Source organism: Monodon monoceros, unplaced genomic scaffold (genome assembly GCF_005190385.1).
Source record: "Monodon monoceros isolate NGI ecotype Baffin Bay Population unplaced genomic scaffold, NGI_Narwhal_1 Super_Scaffold_4, whole genome shotgun sequence".
NCBI lineage: Eukaryota > Metazoa > Chordata > Mammalia > Artiodactyla > Monodontidae > Monodon > Monodon monoceros.
Window position 1 is genome coordinate 66752061 of NW_021703781.1, and position 20209 is coordinate 66772269.

Sequence of the window (20209 nt, forward strand, 5' to 3'; positions counted from 1 at the left end):
CAGGCATTAGTAAGAGCTTATGAGGAGCAGACCTGAGGCTGGGGAGGATGGAGGGGGTTTGTTGAAACAGGTTAGCCAGAAATTGCACACTTTTGTCAAGGAACTCAAAATGGGTCCTATTAAAAATTCTCCCTAGGGCTTCCATGGTGGCGCAGTGGTTGGGGGTCTGCCTGCTGATGCAGGGGACGCGGGTTCGTGCCCCGGTCCGGGAAGATCCCATGTGCCGCGGAGCGGCTGGGCCCGTGAGCCATGGCCGCTGAGCCTGCGCGTCCGGAGCCTGTGCTCCACAGCGGGAGAGGACACAACAGTGAGAGGCCCGCGTACCGCAAAAAAAAAAAAAAAAAAAAAAAAAAAGAGAGAATAAAAAAAGAAACTCTAGTTGTCATCAACCGAGATTAGCACGTAAGTTCATGGCTATACATGTGGATGAAAATAGACATGAAATCATTTCAGATATAGGGTTTTTGTTTGTTTCTGTTTCAAGACACTTCACTTACTATATACTGTTGAGTCTTTCACACTGAACTCATAACCAACAGCACTATAACTCATACCTGAAGGAAGCTTTTGTCGCACACATATTTTCTCCGTAAGACACCTCACCGCCTTCTGGGAACGAACAGTAGTGAGCCGGGTGTTTTGTTGTTGTTAATTTAAATCTACTATGGATGCATGTTATATATACCTTTTGCATGTTGAATGTACGCATTCTTAGAAAGGAACAATGTGTCTGAGACACCACTCCATGTCAAAAACTGCACATCATTAGTCATCAACTTTGAGTTTTCCTCATTCTAGCCTAGGAGATGTGGCAGAAGGAAAGAAAAAAATTTTAAAAAGCCTACAAGATCTGTCCCAGACACATCTATTTCAGCAGAAAGAAGACACACCAGGCAAACAAAGCAACAAATACTGAAAACAGACATAGGTTGTTATTAATAGAAAGTAGAATAAGATTTTGGAGACCCTATAAAATATTCAAGTGGTGTCCTTTTAATAGACTGTTAACTAGAGGCACTTTATCCCTGGCCAGGTGTCAATACAAGGAGCTTTAAGGAAAACAAACAAACAAAACCCCCCAATTTAAGTTCCAGGGTTTGGCTAACTTGAATCCTGAATTTAATGACATTATATCTTGTCATTCAATGTCTCCCACAGGATGTGGATTTCCCATGACCTCGTGTAATAAAATGGTGAATGTAGAATACCGGAGAACAGCTGTTCTACCCAAAAAGAGAGAAAGTGGAGACAAGAGAAGTGTGACCTGAACATGGGTCAGATTCTGTGAGGTGAACAAGCTGCCTTTGACACAAGCTTTCAACACATCTGATCAGTCTCTGGCACGTGGATTCCTCTGTGTGAATAACTGTGGGAGGCACGTAGTGGCTGCCCACCCTAGACAGGACAGATGTTTTCAGTTTGCTAAGGTTCGCATCCCTCCCTAGGGTCTAAATGTCCACTGCCACCTGTTTTCACGCTTGAACTGAGCATATGCACCTATGTTACCAGCCTGGCCCTTTTTTGTAGGCCCTTGAATCTGTAACCCATCAATTTAAAAAAATCCAGACATTCCCTATGCTATTTTTTTTTTTTTTTTTTTTTTTTTTTGCGGTACGTGGGCCTCTCACTGTTGTGGCCTCTCCCGTTGCGGAGCACGGGCTCCGAACGCGCAGGCTCAGCGGCCATAGCTCACGGGCCCAGCCGCTCCGCGGCATGTGGGATCTTCCCAGACCGGGGCACGAACCCGTGTCCCCTGCATCGGCAGGCAGACTCTCAACCACTGCGCCACCAGGGAAGCCCTATTTTTTTTTTTTTTAATAAGACTTGGCTTACAGTTTTAACATCATTAAGGTATAAGGGGTTTGGGGTTTGGGTATTTGAAAACCCTTCCTTGACTAAAAAGGCCACATCATTTAGTAGTGATAAGAGCGTCCATCTAGCAAGTGTACACCGTTGAATGTCTGATCTTCAGCTGTGCTGCTCAGTGTTGTCAAGTTCCAACCAGACATCTGAGTTGACAACTACTGACTGGCCACAATCCGTGTCGAGTTACTGACATGAGTCTGCAATTTTCTTTTCTAGCATGTCACGGCAAATTCCATGGGTATGAGGTCACCGAAAGAAAAGACAGATAGAGGGCAAAATGCAAAGGTGTTAGGGTAAGCACTTTTCAAGAATTAGTTTTTTAAGTACTTTTTAACTTCTTAAGTTCTACGCTGCCATTTGCCAGAAAGCAATACATGGGGTCACGAGACAAATATGAGCTGGGGCTGAGGGGAATTGGGACATTTATATTTATTTATATTCAAATAGGTGCAGTGTATTTGCCATCTTATGGCTCTCAATAATTTATATCTAAATTCACTAAAAATGATGCAGAATTATTTTCAAAGGTTATGGGCTGCCTGAATATGTAATCTTGAACCAGACTTTGCACAATCACCATGTCCTTGCCTAGGTTAGCTGCTCCCTTTGCTATCTTGACGGCCATGATGGAAACATCACAAGCCAGAGCAGCCTCTGACCTGCTATTTTAGGTGAAGGTTCTTGTTGTCTTGGGAAAACAATACTGCACAACAAACACGTTTTCATGGGCCATAACAGCAGCAGATTATCAGCCTCATCAGGAAAGCTGTAGGCAGGACCAGGAACAGTCATCTTCTGAGCCCTCTATTATCTAATATTTGGCAGTCAATCCCATCTTTCCTTCTTTTAAAGTGTATATCATATATACTTATAGCTTTCGTCATACTTTTTATAAATACAGACCATTTACACATCTGAAACTTCCAATTCTAACCCCTGAGCCAGTGATCACAGAATTCCGATAGGAGTATTACGAATTCTCAAGGTCAAGAAGCCCCCTCCTTTAATTAGCATTGGGTGTGTTTTTTCTCATATTCATGACCAGGATCTGAACAGGAAATTTTATTAAAAGGAGCCAGATTGTTTGCCTTTCCTCTCCATTAACTGGTTATGAATCTATTAAGCAGGAGTTGAATGGAAGGAATTCTGACACATGCTATGACATGGATGAGCCTTGAAAACATTATGCTAAGTGGAAGAAGCCAGAAACAAAAGGCCACACTGGTATGACGCCATTTATGTGAAATGTCCAAAATAGGTGAATACACAGAAACAGAAAGCAGATTGGTAGTTCCTAGGGGCTGGGAGAAGGGGTGAACTGGGAGTAACTGTTTAATGGGTACAGAGTTTTCTTTTGGGGTGATGAAAATGTTTTGGAAATAGAAGTGGTGGTTGGACAATGTTGTGAACAGTACTTAAACATTCACTTTAAAATAGTTAATTTTATGTTATGTGAATTTCAGTCAAAAAAATCTGTACCAAGAAGGTTTGCCCTTATACTGATTTCCTTAATTAAGTTGTAAACTTTAACCTGGTGAGGAGTTTCATGATAAATCTTTAACTGGCTATGGTCACCCAGCAAACCCGGCTCTTGCCAAAGAGGAAATCATACTTGAGTTTTACGTCAGTTTCTCAGATCCAGTACTCATTAGCCAATATCAGCTCATTGACTCTATTCCAAAGATAGAAAGAAGAAAAGAAAGGGTAGAATGTCAGTTTCAGTACTTTCCTCATGTGACCGACCAGTCACTTAATACATACACAACTGAAGGTCACAGCAAGGGCAAACTGCAGTGAGACTTCAGTCTGGAATGGGCCTTTTATTTATTTACTTATTTTTTTTTTATAAATTTATTTTTATTTATATTATTTATTTTTGGCTGCACTGGGTCTTCATTACTACGCATGGGCTTTCTCTAGTTGCAGCGAGCAGGGGCTACTCTTCGTTGCGCTACGTGGGCATCTCATTGTGGTGGCTTCTCTTGTTGCAGAGCATGGGCTCTAGGTGTGTGGGCTTCAGTAGTTGTGGCACACGGGCTCAGTAGCTGTGGCTCACAGGCTGTAGAGCGCAGGCTCAATAGTTGTGGCGTACAGGCTTAGCTGCTCCACAGCATGTGGGATCCTCCTGGACCAGGACTCGAGCCCATGTCCCCTGCATTGGCAGGTGGATTCTTAACCTCTGCACCACCAGGGAAGTCCCTTTTTTAAAATTTAACATTATTTTTGATGTGCTTTGGTTTTAAATAGGTAATACATACACATAGTTAAACTTTTTTTTTTCATGTAGTAAAAATAATTCCTTTCCTTCCCTATCTCCCTGCTACTGCTCCCTTTCTTCTGGAGATAAGCACTAAGAGTAATTTCTCAGTATCCCTCTGAGGACAGTCTATAGGAATATACAACTATAGATATACACAGCAGTCCTTTGAACAGCTAAGTCTTTACTGCTGCTGAAAAATTAAACTGGGGAATAACCACGCTTCCAATCATTAAAATTCTACTTTTACTGATAAGTTGTCAGAAGCTGTGGGTCTTATTACATAAAAGATGTATCTAGTGAAATGAAAACAGCAAATAACAAAATACCATTAACTTGCCAACCACTGAAACATTTTTTTGTACCCATTTTCCCTTTTTGCCCCTTAGTTGGACCCATTCCCTATAAGGCGGGAACTTTTCTTCCTTTCTTGCAACCGAGATAATCCAGTTTCTGGTTAAGTGAAAAGATATGTCACTCTGGGATCTTTATGTCTGACTCATAATTGTAACAGGTTTCAGTCTGAAACATCTAAATATTAATGTTCCTTTTTGCGACATACCTTGTCCTCCCGCAATGAATCTTTGGCTACTATGTCAATTCCAAACTCTCTCAACAGTCTAATCCGTACCCAGTAGAGCAATATTGGAACTGCCATGTCAGGTTAGACCCTGTCCTTCCAGGCCAGGGGCTGGCACCCTAAGTGCCCAGACGGGTGAGGCCTCTCTAACCTCACACTCAAAGTTGGGAAATACATTCCCTGACACTTCTACTGAAAAAAAACCCCCCAAATCAAAAAAACCTTGTGATGCTGTCATCAGCCAAATTCTCTAAAGCAATAGCTCCTTCCCCTTTTATTAAATAAGAGGAAAGACTTGTAAATCAGATGAGAAAATGAACATTTAAACATGCCGATACACCTTGCCCTCCTGCACCCAAGCTGTACTATGTAATTTTACAAAACCACAAAAGCCATTGTCACCATCGTCATTCAAGTAGCATTCAGAACTCAACATTCCAGACCTGGGAGCTGAGATTTATTACCTGAAAGGCTCTTCTGGGATGACATCAATTTACCCACTAAATGAACATTCATGTACTTGCTGTGTGCACAGTGCTATTCTTAGGGGAAAAAAAATAAAAGAGCTTGTCATTAGGTAGCTCATAGTCTGGTTGGAGAGAAAAAGATGCAAAGAGCTAGGGGAGCTATGTGGTAATAACTGTCACAATAGAAATGCAAAGCACAGCTTTGGCCGGGACACCTGTGAGCTGGCCCTGTAGCCAGGGAGCCTAAGCAAATTCAAAGCTTTCAATCTTTTGTGTGACACTCAAAAGAACAAATGATGTTTGATGAGAAGACACATGACCAAAATGCTATGGGAAGAATTTATGCGAAGTTGTACATGTGTCTATAGCACTTAGAGCAAAATCCAGAAGCATATCCACCAAAATGTTAACAGAGGTAATCTCATTGTGATGGGATTTCGGGTGATTTTCATCTCCTTCTTTGTACTTTTCTGTAAAATTTGTATTGTTTTACAATGAACACTTAAACCCATTTAAAAAGAGAAGATTGTTATTAGCTCTGTTTAGAGATAAAGGTGGCTTTGATTCAATTTCTGGAGTGTTTATTTAGGGCTTTATGTGCTAGACCTTGTATAAGAGAGAAAGACAGCAGGGTCCTTATCTTTAATGAGTTCATTAACTTGGTGGTGGAGGTGGGCACACATTTAAACAATTAAAATGCTACAGGTTATGTACCAATGTTGGTTTTTTAATTGTGACAAGTGTATCACCGTAATACATGATGTTAACTGTGCAGTAAAGAATTTGGCTGGTGCCAGGAACACAGTAGGTGCCCAAAGAAATGCTCATTGAATGAATGAATGACATCCATATCTTTCTTTGACTTAGTCCTTTCATTCATCTTCCTCACCTTTTCTCACAGCCATTACCTATACCCACAACCAATGGTCTCCCCAGCTCTGATCACTGATGTCAAATCACTGATTTTGCACACCACCATTGCCATTACCACCTTAATCTTTCTAGAACATTGTTTTCATCTGGTTGTCCTCCAGGTTAAGCCAAGCTCCACATTGCCAAACCCCTTAGAGCCTCCAGAGACCTGGCGCCCTTGCTCTAACCTTCCAGCTTTTCTTCTCAGGACGTGGAAGAACAAAGCCTTTGCTCTGTTTGGGTTCCCCCTGTGCTGTTTTTACAAGTACCCTCCCCACATTTAGACTGTCCTCCCACGTAGTGTTATCTTATTTAATTCCCATAACAACCCTTAGGAGTAGCTATTTTCCGATTTTCAGATGAGAGCATGAAGGTTCTGAGACATCCAATAGCTTGTCCATGACTTCATGGTTAGGAAGAAGCAGGACCAGGAGTGAAACCCAAGCCCTCTGAAAGGTAGAGCCCATATTTGAAACCAGCATGCTACGCTCTCTTCTTCTGTTCCTTTCTGATTCTAAATTATCTCTAAGCTCAAGTTCTAGTCTTGTAACTTCCTTAAAGAACAATGGTTAACATTTGGATGAGCTTATTAGGTATCATGAATCTTTTAAGTACTTTACTTATATGATCCCCAGAACAACCCAATGAGAAAGGAACTATTATTATTTGTTTTAATTTCATTTATTTATTTTTGGCTGCCTTGGGTCCCCATTGCTGTGTGTGGGCTCCTCATTGTGGTGGCTTCTCTTGTCACAGAGCATGGGCTTCAGTAGTTGTGGCACGCGGGCTCAGTAGTTACAGCACACGGGCCCAGCCGCTCCGCGGCATGTGGGATACTCCCGGACCAGGGCTCGAACCCATGTCCCCTGCACTGGCAGGCAGATTCCCAACCATCGCACCACCAGGGAAGCCCAAGAAACTAACTATTATTGTTTCCTATTTTATAGGCAAAGAAACACTGGCAGAGATTGAGTTCTCAAGGCCACACAGCCTGTATGTGGTAGAACTGGGATAAAAAGCAGCCATCAACCTGTCCAGAACGCATACTCTTTAGCAGAAGCCTGCCAAGCCTCCTCTGCCATCCTATCCTACTGGAAGAAAGTGTCTCAAGAAGGTGGGGCTGATTTGTTTTGAAGACCTTGCCGCAAAACCCAACAGTCCATGAGTCAAAACCCAACAGTCCATGGGTTGTATGTGTGCACGTGTTCCTGCCTTCAATGGTTTTACATATTGGTGGAAAATATCAAACGAACAGAAAAGACAGCCACCATGAACGGTAGAGTGAAAAACGCACAGTCACAAAAAGCAAAGATTGTCCTACACAAAAATTCAGAAGTCAATGCGTGAACAGTAAGTTTTTGTTTTATAAGTAGTCAGTACTTTTATCTATTTACTTATTTAATCCTACGAGGTAGGTACCTATTGCCATCCCATTTTACGGAAGAGGACCTGGAGGATGGAGAGGTCAGGAGATGGCTAGAGCCAGAGCCTGCCCCAGGCAGTCAGATGCCAGCGTCAGATCGTCACCACTCCACCTATTGTAGGGGCCTCAGCAGACAATCCCACTCAACCTGCAAATGTTTTTTTGAGAGAGGACATAGATAAAAGAAAAATTATCTTGCAACTATTAAAAGCTATTGCACCAAATAGAAAAGTAAAATAATTGAAAAATTCTTCCTCCCCTTTGAAAACATGCACATGACTGTTTATCTGAAATGATTTAAATTCAGTCCAAGCAGAGCATTTGCCCCAATACCTTAGGAGTTCCAATTGCAGTTGGAACAATGGCAATGCTGTACAGAGGGGGTAAAGGAGAGGAAGATGGGTTTGGATGTATGTGTGTGGGGGGGTGTTCATCGCATCAATCTGCCAAACCCACACACAGTCAGACACTAGTCAGACACCCTTTGAAATGGAAAGGGTGATCGTAGACAGCAACCCACTTCTGTTCGGATGCCTGAAATAGACCAGAGCCATGCAGGAAGCAACATCCAAACCCGATTCCCTACCCTCTAGGTTGTCACACACAGACTCCCCCTCACGTGGCTCCTTACGCCGCAAGAACCAGTCCCTCAATTACTGGCAGATACATGGAATGGAGTGAAGTTAGGCCTTAAAGGAGTGTCAATAAACTTCTGGGAGAGCATCATGCTTCCTGGACATACATTTTTATTTCTAAAGAATGAATCAGCTAGACATGGGCAATTGATTCTTTTTAATCAATTATAAAAGCAGTTTAATTAATGTTCATTGTAACCCTGTGAGGCAATGTTTACTATTATCTCCATGCTATATAATGTTTGTTGCTTATTGAATTCAAATTGCATTAGACTGGGTGCAGCAACAGTTTTTACTAATTCAAGGGCAATAATCTTTAATTGAAGTAGTTTGTTTCTATGAGTAACTTCCTGATGGTTTCTATTCACCAAACCTTGCTACACCAGGGAGGCAACTGTGGCACATAGAAAGCACACAGCCCTTGCAGGCAGACACTCGAGTAAATCCGCAGACAAGTCAGGTCACTGCTCCAAGGCTCAGCACCCCGCATCTTTGGAAATCAGAGAGTGATACCTACATTGTGAAATAAATATCCGGGACAGTAACATGGCATCTGGAGCCTGGGTTTGTATCCCGACTCTACCACTGTGTAACCTTGGGCAAATTATTTAACATCTATGGCCCTTTGTTTCTTCATCTGTGAAAAGGGGATAGTTTTAGTACCAACCTATAGGGTGGTTTTGAGGATTAAATGAGTTAAAATTTGTACACCAGCTACACAGTGCCTGATCACAGTGAGTACTACGCAAATGTTTTAAGAAGAAAATAAAATAAAGGTGAGAAGAGTTACTGTAATGTGGAAGAAAGCACCAAGCAGAGTACCCAAGACATCACAGGCACTCCACTGGGACGTCTCCCTAAATTAGAGCAACACAGACATGGTGGCCCCTGAGTAGCTGAAATTGCACCTCTACTGAGTAAGCTCTAACAGAGCCTATTTTGTGTTAATTCTCATCACATCATTGACTTGCTTCCATTGGCCACTCTTCACTTCTTCTCTCCCTCTCACACTGTCTTCACCTCCTATTCAGTGATTATGGAAAACCAGCCACAGAATGTGAAATAAAATTTCAGTTCAGAAGAGCAAACTCATTTGTGAAAGAACATTTCAAAGGAAAGAGAGGACCTTGGCTCTCTGATCTATTTCACCAACACTGTGAACATTAGCAAAGAAAAGTTTCATGAATTGCTTTTCTTTAGGAAGCTTTGCCAAGTTACATTATTTTTTAAAAAATAAGAATCAAAGTAACATCAGTATAGTTTTAAAATATAGGGCATTTCCTAAAGAATTACAAAGAATAACCAAGTGTTTTCTAATTATGCTCCAACGAATTTCAGAAACTTGCTGAAAATTGACTTGCTCTTGTACTTGTGTGCCTGCCTCCTTTGGGTACTTTGCATGTGTGTATCCATATATAAGAGCTCTCTTTTTGACAGACACCCACACCCACGCGCCCCAGAAATGCTATTTGAGTACTTATCTAAACAGACAAGTACTTGTTGAAAATAAAAATGTTCTGACCAAAGCAGCTGCACAGAGAAAAGGGGTTTCATCCATTGGGAGCAAAGGAGAAAATATGATTTGGTCCAACAATTTGCACATACGCAATAACTGTTAAATCTAGCATTAGAAATGTAATGAATTTGAGTCTGATACATTTTTATACTTAGAATTTTAATTTCTTTTTTATGTGCATAACAACTATGTCATATAGAAAAAGAAAATATAGATAAAGCAAAACAATGTTTAATAAAAATTGGAATAACCATTTTGGTGGAGCTATGATTAGGAAATATGCTTCCAAATTACATGAAGGAAGAGGACTGGAAGCCTTTAAAAATATCCTCCTTCTGTTTCTTAAACCAAACAATGAGGAGTATTAGATGAAACAAAAAGACAGCCCCAAACTCGCAGTCAGAAGCCCTGCCTCTAACCCTACCTTATTATTGGATAGCTTGTGTGAATATCCTCATGGGCTGCAATATTCTCACCTATCAAGAAAGACAGTTGGACTAAAGGACTCCACTGAATTTGAGGATGCAGCCAGTCCCATAATAGGCCTACGGACATGATCTTCTGTTATAGATTGTCATCCTATCCTGGGACTCATAATATCCTCTTTTTCTTAACTAGACTGAAGAATTCCTGCGAAGTTTTTTGGTAACATACTTTCAAAGCAAGCCCTCTCAAGCAAGGGGTACCTATTCTCAACCTAGGTCACCTTCCCAATGACCTGCAGGGGGCAGAGTAGGTAAGCACAGTGAGGGACTTGAAACCCTATTAGGGGTCTAGGATAGCGTCCTGTTTTGTAGCCCTTATCCTACCCAGGCTGCTGCTCTTTATTAGTAGGGCATATAAATCCACATGCTAAGGATCTGATCATGTGTGTTGAATAAGATGCACTAACACATTTATTTTCTTCTTTTCTCCCAATGGTCAAAGTCCAATTTCTATGTAAATACGTTTGGTCATAACATTCTTATTTTTAACAGGTATAACTCTTCTACTTTAACAGGAGGATTTGGAAGTGCTGTTATAAATTACAAGAAATTCCTCCGGAGCAGAAGGGGCTTATCTCATTCTTATGTGCTGAGACTGGCAGGGTTTAAAGGCATTTGTTCTCTGAGGATGGGCACAATACACAGAAACCGAGGCAAACCTCTATCTAGTCCATGTCCTAACGCCCCAGGAAACAGAGGGAAGGAGAGCTTCCTTGCTTGCTGTCCTGAGTTCAGAATCCCTCTCACTTCAGAGTGAACTGACCTACCCAATGTTATTTACTACAAGAAATACTGCAATTCGCCACTATTTTTATTTGGAAGGAAGTTGGTTTTCTTTGGATTCATACAGGTCAGACAAGCCTTGTCATCAAGAATTACCAATCCCATGATGTATGGATAGGTTGTCCCATACTTTCTTCCGATCTCGCCTTGGGTGACACTTTTTAAGAGTGGTCTCCCTGATTGCCCCATACAAACACAGACCCATTGCCCTGTTTTTTCTTCCTACTTTAATTTTCTTCACGTATTAGATATTTTTGTACATGCATTCATTGTCTACCTGCTCCTACTAAAAAATAAGCTTCCTGAGGATTCTGAGTATGTTCTGTCCACGCCTGTATCTCTAGTGTGAGTGACACACACATTGTACGTGCTCAGCAAATTATCTGTTCAGTGAATAAATGTCAGAAACCCTCCAGGTGAATAAAGAATACTTAAGGGTGATAAAGAATAAAGAATTATTTAAGAGTAAATAATAACCACCACATTTGCCCAAGGCACAGTGGGGAGAGCTTTTCTAATACACAGAGACATCAATCACATCACCACCAAACGCTCTCACAGCTTAACCTCCATGACCAGAGAGGGGCGTTTCTGATGTAATAGTTTATAATTCTTTTTCCTTCATTTACAATCAAAATACACAGTGTGATGTCCAATTCTACTTCTGTCCTTTTGAAATAAGGGAGATGCTTCTCACTGCATGGGTTTTAGTGAAGGCTTCTCCACGCACCACGTTTTACAATTGAAAACGCCTTAGATATAGGCCTCCTCTTGGCTCCGGCTACCAGAGTTTCTCAAAAAGGAAGGTACCTGCCTAAGCTACCTTTGAGGAATGAAGGAATTCATGTCAACAGGTGGCTGGGGCACTTACTGCCAGAGCAGGAGGCTTCTTTAGGGCTGGAAGACATCGGCTGTGCACACAGTTGGCAAAGGCAGTCTCTCCCATTGAACGTGACTCGGTCACCGGGTGGAAACGGGCGCCTGGAGACAGAAAGACATTTGCCCTCAAGGTCACTACAGCAATTTCATTCCTCTTCCTCACCCCTGCTTGGCTGGCCTCTGGTGCCAATTCACTGCTTCGAAGAGGAGCCAAACCATTTGAAATGCAGCCTGAAGCCAGCCAGCCAGCTGGATCCAGTCCAGACAAACACACAAACGTGCCTCATTTTGAGAGGAAAGGAGAATGCGCAGCTTCTGCGGGCAACCAGATAGTAAAATGATACCGTTTACCTCCACTCATTAGCGAAGGGATGTTCCAACAAGTCACCTAGCAGGGCACACACAGTAAGATTTTCCTTTTCCAAATGGAAACACCTCCAGGAAGAAATATTTTAAATGCCATGGATTCCTATTCAAGCTTAAGGCCCTTCCCCAAGAGAACTGGTTACAGGTCAAGCATTAACTCTTTAAGTTCCCTGGCCCAACGTGATAATTATGCTGAATTAGACTTGGTCCTGGACGTCTGAATGGGCGAACTAAATATCTCACAGTGCTAGGGGCCCAGTCCCTTATAAACTTGGAGAAATACGAAGAGCGATAAATATCTGTTTAAAAATTAGTATTAGCTTCTTTTCAGAAAGATATTTTCCTTTCACATTAGATATTCATCAATAACAGCACACGTTGCAAAAATATTGCCTTCTTCAGGTATGTTATCAGTTTCTTCTGCTCCCACTTCAGCAGGCAGATAGCTTTAAAAAAAGTCATTAATTAATAGCCATATGACAGTTTCCACGCCTACTTTCTTGCAACTGACCAATTTGCCAATGATCTTCATCATGAGTTTTCAAATGTGTGATCCTGTCAATCAGGAAATTTGAAACTCATAAGCCAAACATCCCCACACATCTGAGTCAGAAGCAATTTCTTAAGAACAAATTCAAGCTTCTGGACATGTTTTACGTTCACAGCTGCCTTAAGTTGCCCTTTGGCCGCCTAACAGTTGGTGATTAACCATAATGCACGCACAGATAGTAAATTTGGACTTAACTCCACAAATGTGCTTGTTGCCAGTCATCAAGGAAGAGTTTTAAACTCTCACACCGCCAAATTTTAGAAGTGCTGAGTTGAGGTGGTCTCTCCTCTCCTCTTCTCTCCTGGTGCCACGTTACTTTCCATTGCTCGGATAAGGCCCAGAGAGGTTAAGCAACTTGCGTGGAATGACCAGCTAGGGAGACCAAGCCACAGGCAGGTGTAGGTGGTATCCACCAACTCAGAACTTGCCCTGTCTTTAATAATCAAAGTCACACTCCGGTGGATACCAACAGGCCTATCGCTTCACACTTATTAAGTAAAACCAAGCAAGCCTCCAATCTGCTCTGTAAGGAGGCCCTCAGGGGATGAAGAGTCCACAGACACAATAAGCTCAGGTTCTTTGCCTCTGATCAGGGCCAGGACCAGGGTGAGGGCAGCGAGGCACCCGAGGCAAAGCATCTAAGGAGGCCCCCGCTGTCAGGAGTGCCGCATGACCCGGGAGTAAGCACCCCTTTAAACTGTGCACCCAGAAGCCTCCCTGGCTTCACCCTAGTCCAGGCCCTGCATCTGATCTAAGCTTCTATTTTTAAACTTGAACCCCACACAGATCTACCATGGGACAAACCAGAGTCCAGTTCTCAACAATGCGACCAGGTCTTCTGAATTTTGAATTTTGTTATTTCATAAATGACCCCCCTTCATTTCCCTACGTCCTCTGCCCATATGGGTTCACTTCCTCCTATTTGCCTGAATGTTTGTAATAGAAGGAGAACTGGATTTAGAGTCAGAACACCTGAGTACAAATCTTGGCCTTGCGATGTGAGGGACTGGGAAAACCCCTTACACTCTGAGTCTCAAAGTCACTCATAAGTAGGGATACGAATTCCTGATTGACTTCACAGAATTGCTCAGAGGGTCAAATTAATTTCTACATGAATGCAATTTGTAAACTGTAAAGGTGGCCTCCTCAGAGGAAACTGGCGTCATTCAGCAGCAGCAACAGTGGGCACCTCTCTGCTGGCTCAAACGTGCAGGGACAGGGCTACAGCTGATAAATGTTTGTCCGTTACCAACTTGAAGCAATGATCTCTCAGGGCCAAGATCAGGAAGCCTCTTGGAGTTTACCAGGGCCAGCGCCCTCCAACCTGACTGAGTCTCCTCCTCCTTGGTGGCCCTTCAGAAACCACTAAATCATCATGAGTTAGGAGGGAGAAAGGTTAGAAATGGATATTTTAAAGAGACCCTCCCTAGGGGATTCCAGTGACCATCCAGGTTTGGGGAATCACTTGTATGCAGTTCACAGCCTCTCACCTTACAGATGAGACAATTGCTGTGGAAAAGTTAGCTCACATAGGTCTCAAATCAGCCCAGGAAGCAGGACCAGGACTCGGGTCTCCCGAATGCCAGTCCAGGCTCTTAACCAGGCTGTGAGCTACAGCCTGAAAAAGGAGAGGTCAAGAGGAAGCTTTGCTTTTGATTAAATACAGAAAAAATTTCAGCTCATTAACCCAGAATTTTTAAATTATGATTTAAAAATATATATAATTTTAAAATGGGCTAATAGTTATATAAAGTTATTAAAATAATTTGATTATGAATATTTCATCTAAATCTTATTACAATTTATCCATGTGTATTATCTTGTTAATTAATTATACAAAATCATATTTACCCTTCTAGAGTTTACATTTCTCTGGCCTAGAAACATGAAATGCTGAAAAACAAAACAAACTGAACTGAACTGTAGTTTTTACAAAGGCACAGCAAAATGGAGCGCACAGAATCAACACCATTCCAAAAGGCATGGGATTGCCTGATTAGTATGGGTCAATTAAGTAGCTGATCCTTTATTGGTGAGCCTCCTCATTATAGGAATCGAACCCATTGTAAATTCTGTAATGTGTAGCACTCAAAACACAACAACAATGAACCACATTTTCCACTCACACTTCACACAGTTTCCTTCTTCTCTCTGACTGATCATTTTAATCAAGCTGCTTTGTGCAGTAAAGATCTAACCTTGGTGGATGATAGAGAGGAGGGGTTGGCAACTTTTCCCCTGAAAGATCAAATTGTAAATATATTTTTAGACTGTGCAGATCATAAGGTTTCTGTCACAACTGCTCAACTCTGCCACTGTCACTTGGAACCAGCCATAGACAATACATAAACAAACGGGCATGGCTGTGTTCCAATAAAACTTTATTTACAAAACAGGTATTGGGTCTAATTTGGCCCAATGGGCCCAATGGGTCTAATTTGGCAGTTTGCTCTCCCTGGTTATAGAGCAAATGCAACTATTTTACACACCCACTCCCACACACTGATACTTCCAAATAAGCTTCATCTTTCCAAGTATTTATGCCATTTCCTCCCATGTTTCCATTGCTCAAAATGTCTCAAGATCTAGAGCTGCTTTCAGATTTGGTTTCAAGGCACTTAAAATCAGTCACATTATTTAGTGGAGGATATCACATATAAAGTTTCCTAAATAACTTATTTTTTGACTAAGCCTGATAACACACTAGGAAAATAAAAACATCTAAAGGTGCATCAGAAAAAAATATTTTAAGACAAATGTATGATATCACGTATATGTGGAATCTAAAAAAATGATACAAATGAATTTATTTACAAAACAGAAATAGACTCACAGACATAGAAAACAAATTTATGGTTACCGAGGGGGAGGGATAAATTAGGACTTAACAGATACAAACTACTATATATAAAATAGATAAACAACAAGGTCCTACTGTATAGCACAGGGAACTATATTCAATATCGTGTAATAATCTATAATGGAAAAGAATATGAAAAAGATATATGTGTATATTTGTATAACTGAATCACCTTGCTGTACACCTGGAACTAACACAACACTGTAAATCAAACTGTACTTCAATAAAAAAATTTTTTTTTAAAGAAAAGATATTTTAAGACTAAGTACAACTCAAGGGACTTCCCTGGTGGTCCAGTGGTTAAGACTCAACACTCCCAATGCAGGGGGCCCGGGTTCAATCCCTGGTCGGGGAACTAGATCCCACATGCGGCAACTAAAAGATCCTATATGCCACAGCTAAGACCAGGCACAGCCAAAATAAATAAATACTAAAAAAAAAAAAAAAGAGACTAAGTACAACTCAAGACCAAAGCGCACATTCCAAGCTTTGACAGCAGAACCCAGCGCTTCTCTGTTGGGGAAAGCCACACTTACTTGCAGATCGTACAAGCAAAGCAGTTGGGATGGTAGGTCTTGCCCAGGGCGGTCACCACCTCTCCTTCCACAAACTCCCCGCAGCCATGGCAGCGCGTGCCATACATTCTCTGGTAGTCCAGGGTGCAGAGATACTCTCCGTTCTTTATGAAGAAGCCCCCTTGGGCCAGGTCACAGCCACACACTGTGGACAGACAAGTTCACATCTGGTTATCATCTGCCAAGCTGCTGGGCAGCAGTGCCTTCTGCATGCTGCTAACTTACTCTATGATCTCAGCAGTATGGGGTTTGCGAAGGGGGGACTGGTACAAAGAGCTATTTATTGTTGGGCTCTGATTCTCTCTTGCCTCCCTCTCCTTTTGCTTCCCTCCCCTTTGGGAGCTATGCAATGTCTCATGCAAGTAAAATCCATTGGCTAGGGCTCCACAGCTTCTGTGATATGTCTAAGATTCAGAGATAATCAGTCTTTGATGGAAAGATACCTTTGGTTCACGCGGTCTCAAATATGAACAAAACTGTCTCTTGCAGTGCTATTCAGGAAAGCACGGCTTGCCCACACAACTGCTTGGTTTGGACCAAAACTGTTACTGAGCTGAGTAATAAATTCCCACTACACCAAAAGCTGAAATGTCCAGTGTCTATTTTTTCACACTCTGTAAATACTTTCCCATAGTTCTAAACAATTCAGACGTTTAATTTTCTCTTTGTGCAGTAAATAGGATAAGTCCATTATTTATATATTACAGAGAGAGATAAAAATGAACAAGCAGAAGAGGAAAGAAAAGGGAACATGTCCAAGATAAAACTGTCATTCAGGACCTCAGCACACGCAAAAGAGGCTGCTTTGCTGTGTCTGGATTTTGGCGTCTCTTTCAAAACTGTGCAGCTGTGAATTACGGAGATGGTGCAAAAAAAAGCAGGTCCTGGGATTCCAGGTGTGCATGTTCAGGCAAGACCAGAGCAGGACTCAGCAACTGGTCCAAAAATAAAGCCACAGGCAGCCTCTGCGAGTAAAGATTTTCCACTGCCAAGTGACCGGGAAGCAACACCAAAGCTGGAAATCTCCATTCTTAACCTCTCTATCCCCAAATTTGGATGACACTTCAGGACCTTGGGCAAAGAATCCAGGATTTGTCCTGATTATTCCTGCAAGCAGTTGGTATGGGCACTCAGCTGGGGTAGGGACGAGGTGAGTTCAGTCACTAAATTGCTCTCCTAAGGACCTACTGGAACACATGATAAGTTCCCCTGACACATGAACACATCTAGATGAACTAGTGTTGAGCACAGTAAGATTCTGACGGAATCTTACTGCCCCACCCTCAGTTAGCAGTCTCTACTAACGGCAAACTACTAAAGATACTCAAGGTGACGCAGAACCTACAACAAGCTTTCCACTGTGGGTTCATCTGTCTTTGTTTAGATCAACACTCCACAGCTATGACCTCCTTCTTTGCAATTTATAATCAAGTAACCCAAGATGATGGCCTGAGTCCGTCATGCCTGAAAATGACCACCATATAACCCTACTGTGATCACATTACCTGGAAACCAGCTTGTTCATCACCTGCCGCCTCCCTAACCTGCCAGTCCCCCACTGCTCCCACACCTGCCTTTTCCTTACCAAATGGTCCTGTGGGTCGAGAGAACTCAAGTATGGACTAAGCCCACTCTACCTGCAAATTCCTTCAACAACAGTAACTACAATCCTGAGGGCCACAGGACACCTTAGAGATCTTTCTTCAATATTTTCATATGTATTCTTTTTTATTTTCCCACAAGATGACAAAGCACTTCATGGGTAAGAGTCCTCAGCTTCACTTCTTTTGATTTGTCTTTAGGGACCTCCAACCATGGTATCTGATATAACACTGGGAACCAAGCTTTGAATTATTATAAATTGAATCCAGCCTCAAACTTGGCAAATTCCCACTGGTTTCACTCCTCAGTGGCATCAAGCAGTTCCAATGACTCAGTTGCTCTTCCAAACTTGGGTATTTCTCAAAACCATGAAAGGTAACAAAATAAGGCATTTGGACTGCTAGTAATTCCCTTCAGTCTCTCTTCCAATCACCTAAGGTAGACAGAATGTAAAAATTCACAGATCCTTTATAAAAAGATCTGGTGGCAATAGGGTAATTATGGTAATACAGATTGTTGAGACAGCTTCAAAGCTAATTCTAAATATTTTAGAAATCCCTGTGTTCACTGCTTCCTTAGGGAACCTCTGCAGCCTCTCTAGTTCACATGGTTTTGTGAAGTTGACACATCCTGTCCTTTAATAATAAAGTCTTAGTTTATATGAACCTAATATAGCCTTAAAAAATGACTTTGTAATTACTGTTGAGAGATCCCAAACTAAAATCAAACTGTGCCCCTTTGAAATTTGATTATTTGATTTGGCTTAGTCCTTTTTTTTTTTTGCGGTACTCGGGCCTCTCACTGTTGCGGCCTCTCCCGCTGTGGAGCACAGGCTCCGGACGCGCAGGCTCAGTGGCCATGGCTCAAGGGCCCAGCCACTCGGCAGCATGTGGGATCCTCCCAGACCGGGGCACGAACCCGTGTCCCCTGCATCGGCAGGCGGACTCTCAACCACTGCGCCACCAGGGAAGCCCTGGCTTAGTCCTTAAATTCAAAGCAGTGGCCCAAATTGGCTTACCAAACTGTACCACTGTTTCCGGTGGTTTATACACAAGGAAACCAGTGTTTGAAAACGGACTCACAGAGGCAGGGGTCATGAAAGGCACACACAGCAAGCAGTGAGAGGGAACGTCTGTACTGCTCAGACCTAAGAGTACTTAACGTTATTACATTTCCCAAGACTGGACTAGTTGGGACGTAATCTCAGACTCTTCCCTCTCCAGGCTTTACTTGCCTGTTCCTCCTCTGACCAAAACTTCTCAGTCTCCTTGGCCAGACCCCTAAATGCAAGTAACTCCCATGGATGTCACCTCCTTCCTCTAGAATACAAGGCCTCCCTGGGAACAGGTCTCATCCACTCTCAGAGCTTCAACTATAACTTTATGTGAAGGATTCTCAAATCTATGTCTTTATCTGTGATACCTTCCCCAAGCTGGGCAGAGACGGCACACCTAACTCGAACACAGCATTGTCAAAACAAACTCTACCCTCTCAGCTTCTCTGCCATCTCTTCTGAAACATTCTGCTATTCCCACTTTTAATAAAATGGCAGCGCTATGCATTCTCCCACTCTTACATCAAAATTTTCAACTGTCCACTAAATCCAATCCATTTTCCCAAGAAAACATTTCTTTGATCCATTTCCCTCCTCTGCCTTCTTGTCATCTTTACTCAGGTCCTGGCCTTCAGCATCACTTTCTTGTATTAAAACAGCCTTATTGTAACAGTTTGTGTACTGGCAAAAAAAAAAACACCCCAAACCTGGGAACAACTCAAATTTCCATCAGCAGAGCAATAGTTGGATAAATTACGATATATCCAGTCTATGGAGTTTGTATTAGAAAGAATGGGTTAGGGCTTCCCTGGTGGCGCAGTGGTTGAGAGTCCGCCTTCCGATGCAGGGGACACAGGTTCATGCCCCGGTCCGGGAAGATCCCACATGCCGCGGAGCGGCTGGGTCCGTGAGCCATGGCTGTGGAGCCTGCGCGTCCGGAGCCTGTGCTCCGCAACGGGAGAGGCCACAACAGTGAGAGGCCCGCGTACCGCCAAAAAAAAAAAAAAAAAAAAGAATGGGTTAGATCAATGTCTGTAACCTAGAGGCCTGTCCCGGACATATTGTTAAAAGAGAAAATTTCACAAAGAATTTTAATAATCCCTTTTTAAAAAAAGTCTACTTATGTTTTTATGAATGAGGAAAAGTGAGTTAAATCAAACATAGGGTTATTAAATGGGTTATCTCAGTAGGATGAAGAATTGTTAACTTTTTCTTCACATACCTATGGTCAGCTCACTTTTTAAAATTATTTAATTTTGCTCATACACACAACATAAAATGGACCATCTTAACCATTTTTAAGTGTACAGTTCAGTGACATTTAGCACATTCACATAGTTGTGCAGTCACCACCCCCATGCATCCACAGGACATCTTTCATCTTGCAAAACTGAAACTC

General features: G+C 42.2%; 1 protein-coding gene across 8 annotated transcripts in view; it reads right to left on the reverse strand.

Moving 5' to 3' along the window:
- The window catches only part of ABLIM1 (actin binding LIM protein 1), a 320517-nt gene that overhangs the window by 107035 nt on the left and 193273 nt on the right, over window positions 1–20209 (reverse strand). For all 8 annotated transcript variants that reach the window (XR_003796975.1, XM_029244850.1, XM_029244853.1 and 5 more), the window contains exons 3-4: window positions 16116–16299; window positions 11796–11905 (exon numbers count right to left, since the gene is read on the reverse strand). Coding sequence is in view for 7 of the 8 variants with exons in the window: in XM_029244850.1 (XP_029100683.1) it covers window positions 11796–11905; window positions 16116–16299 (294 nt within the window). In the remaining variant the exon portion in view is untranslated. The remainder of the gene's footprint in view (window positions 1–11795; window positions 11906–16115; window positions 16300–20209) is intronic.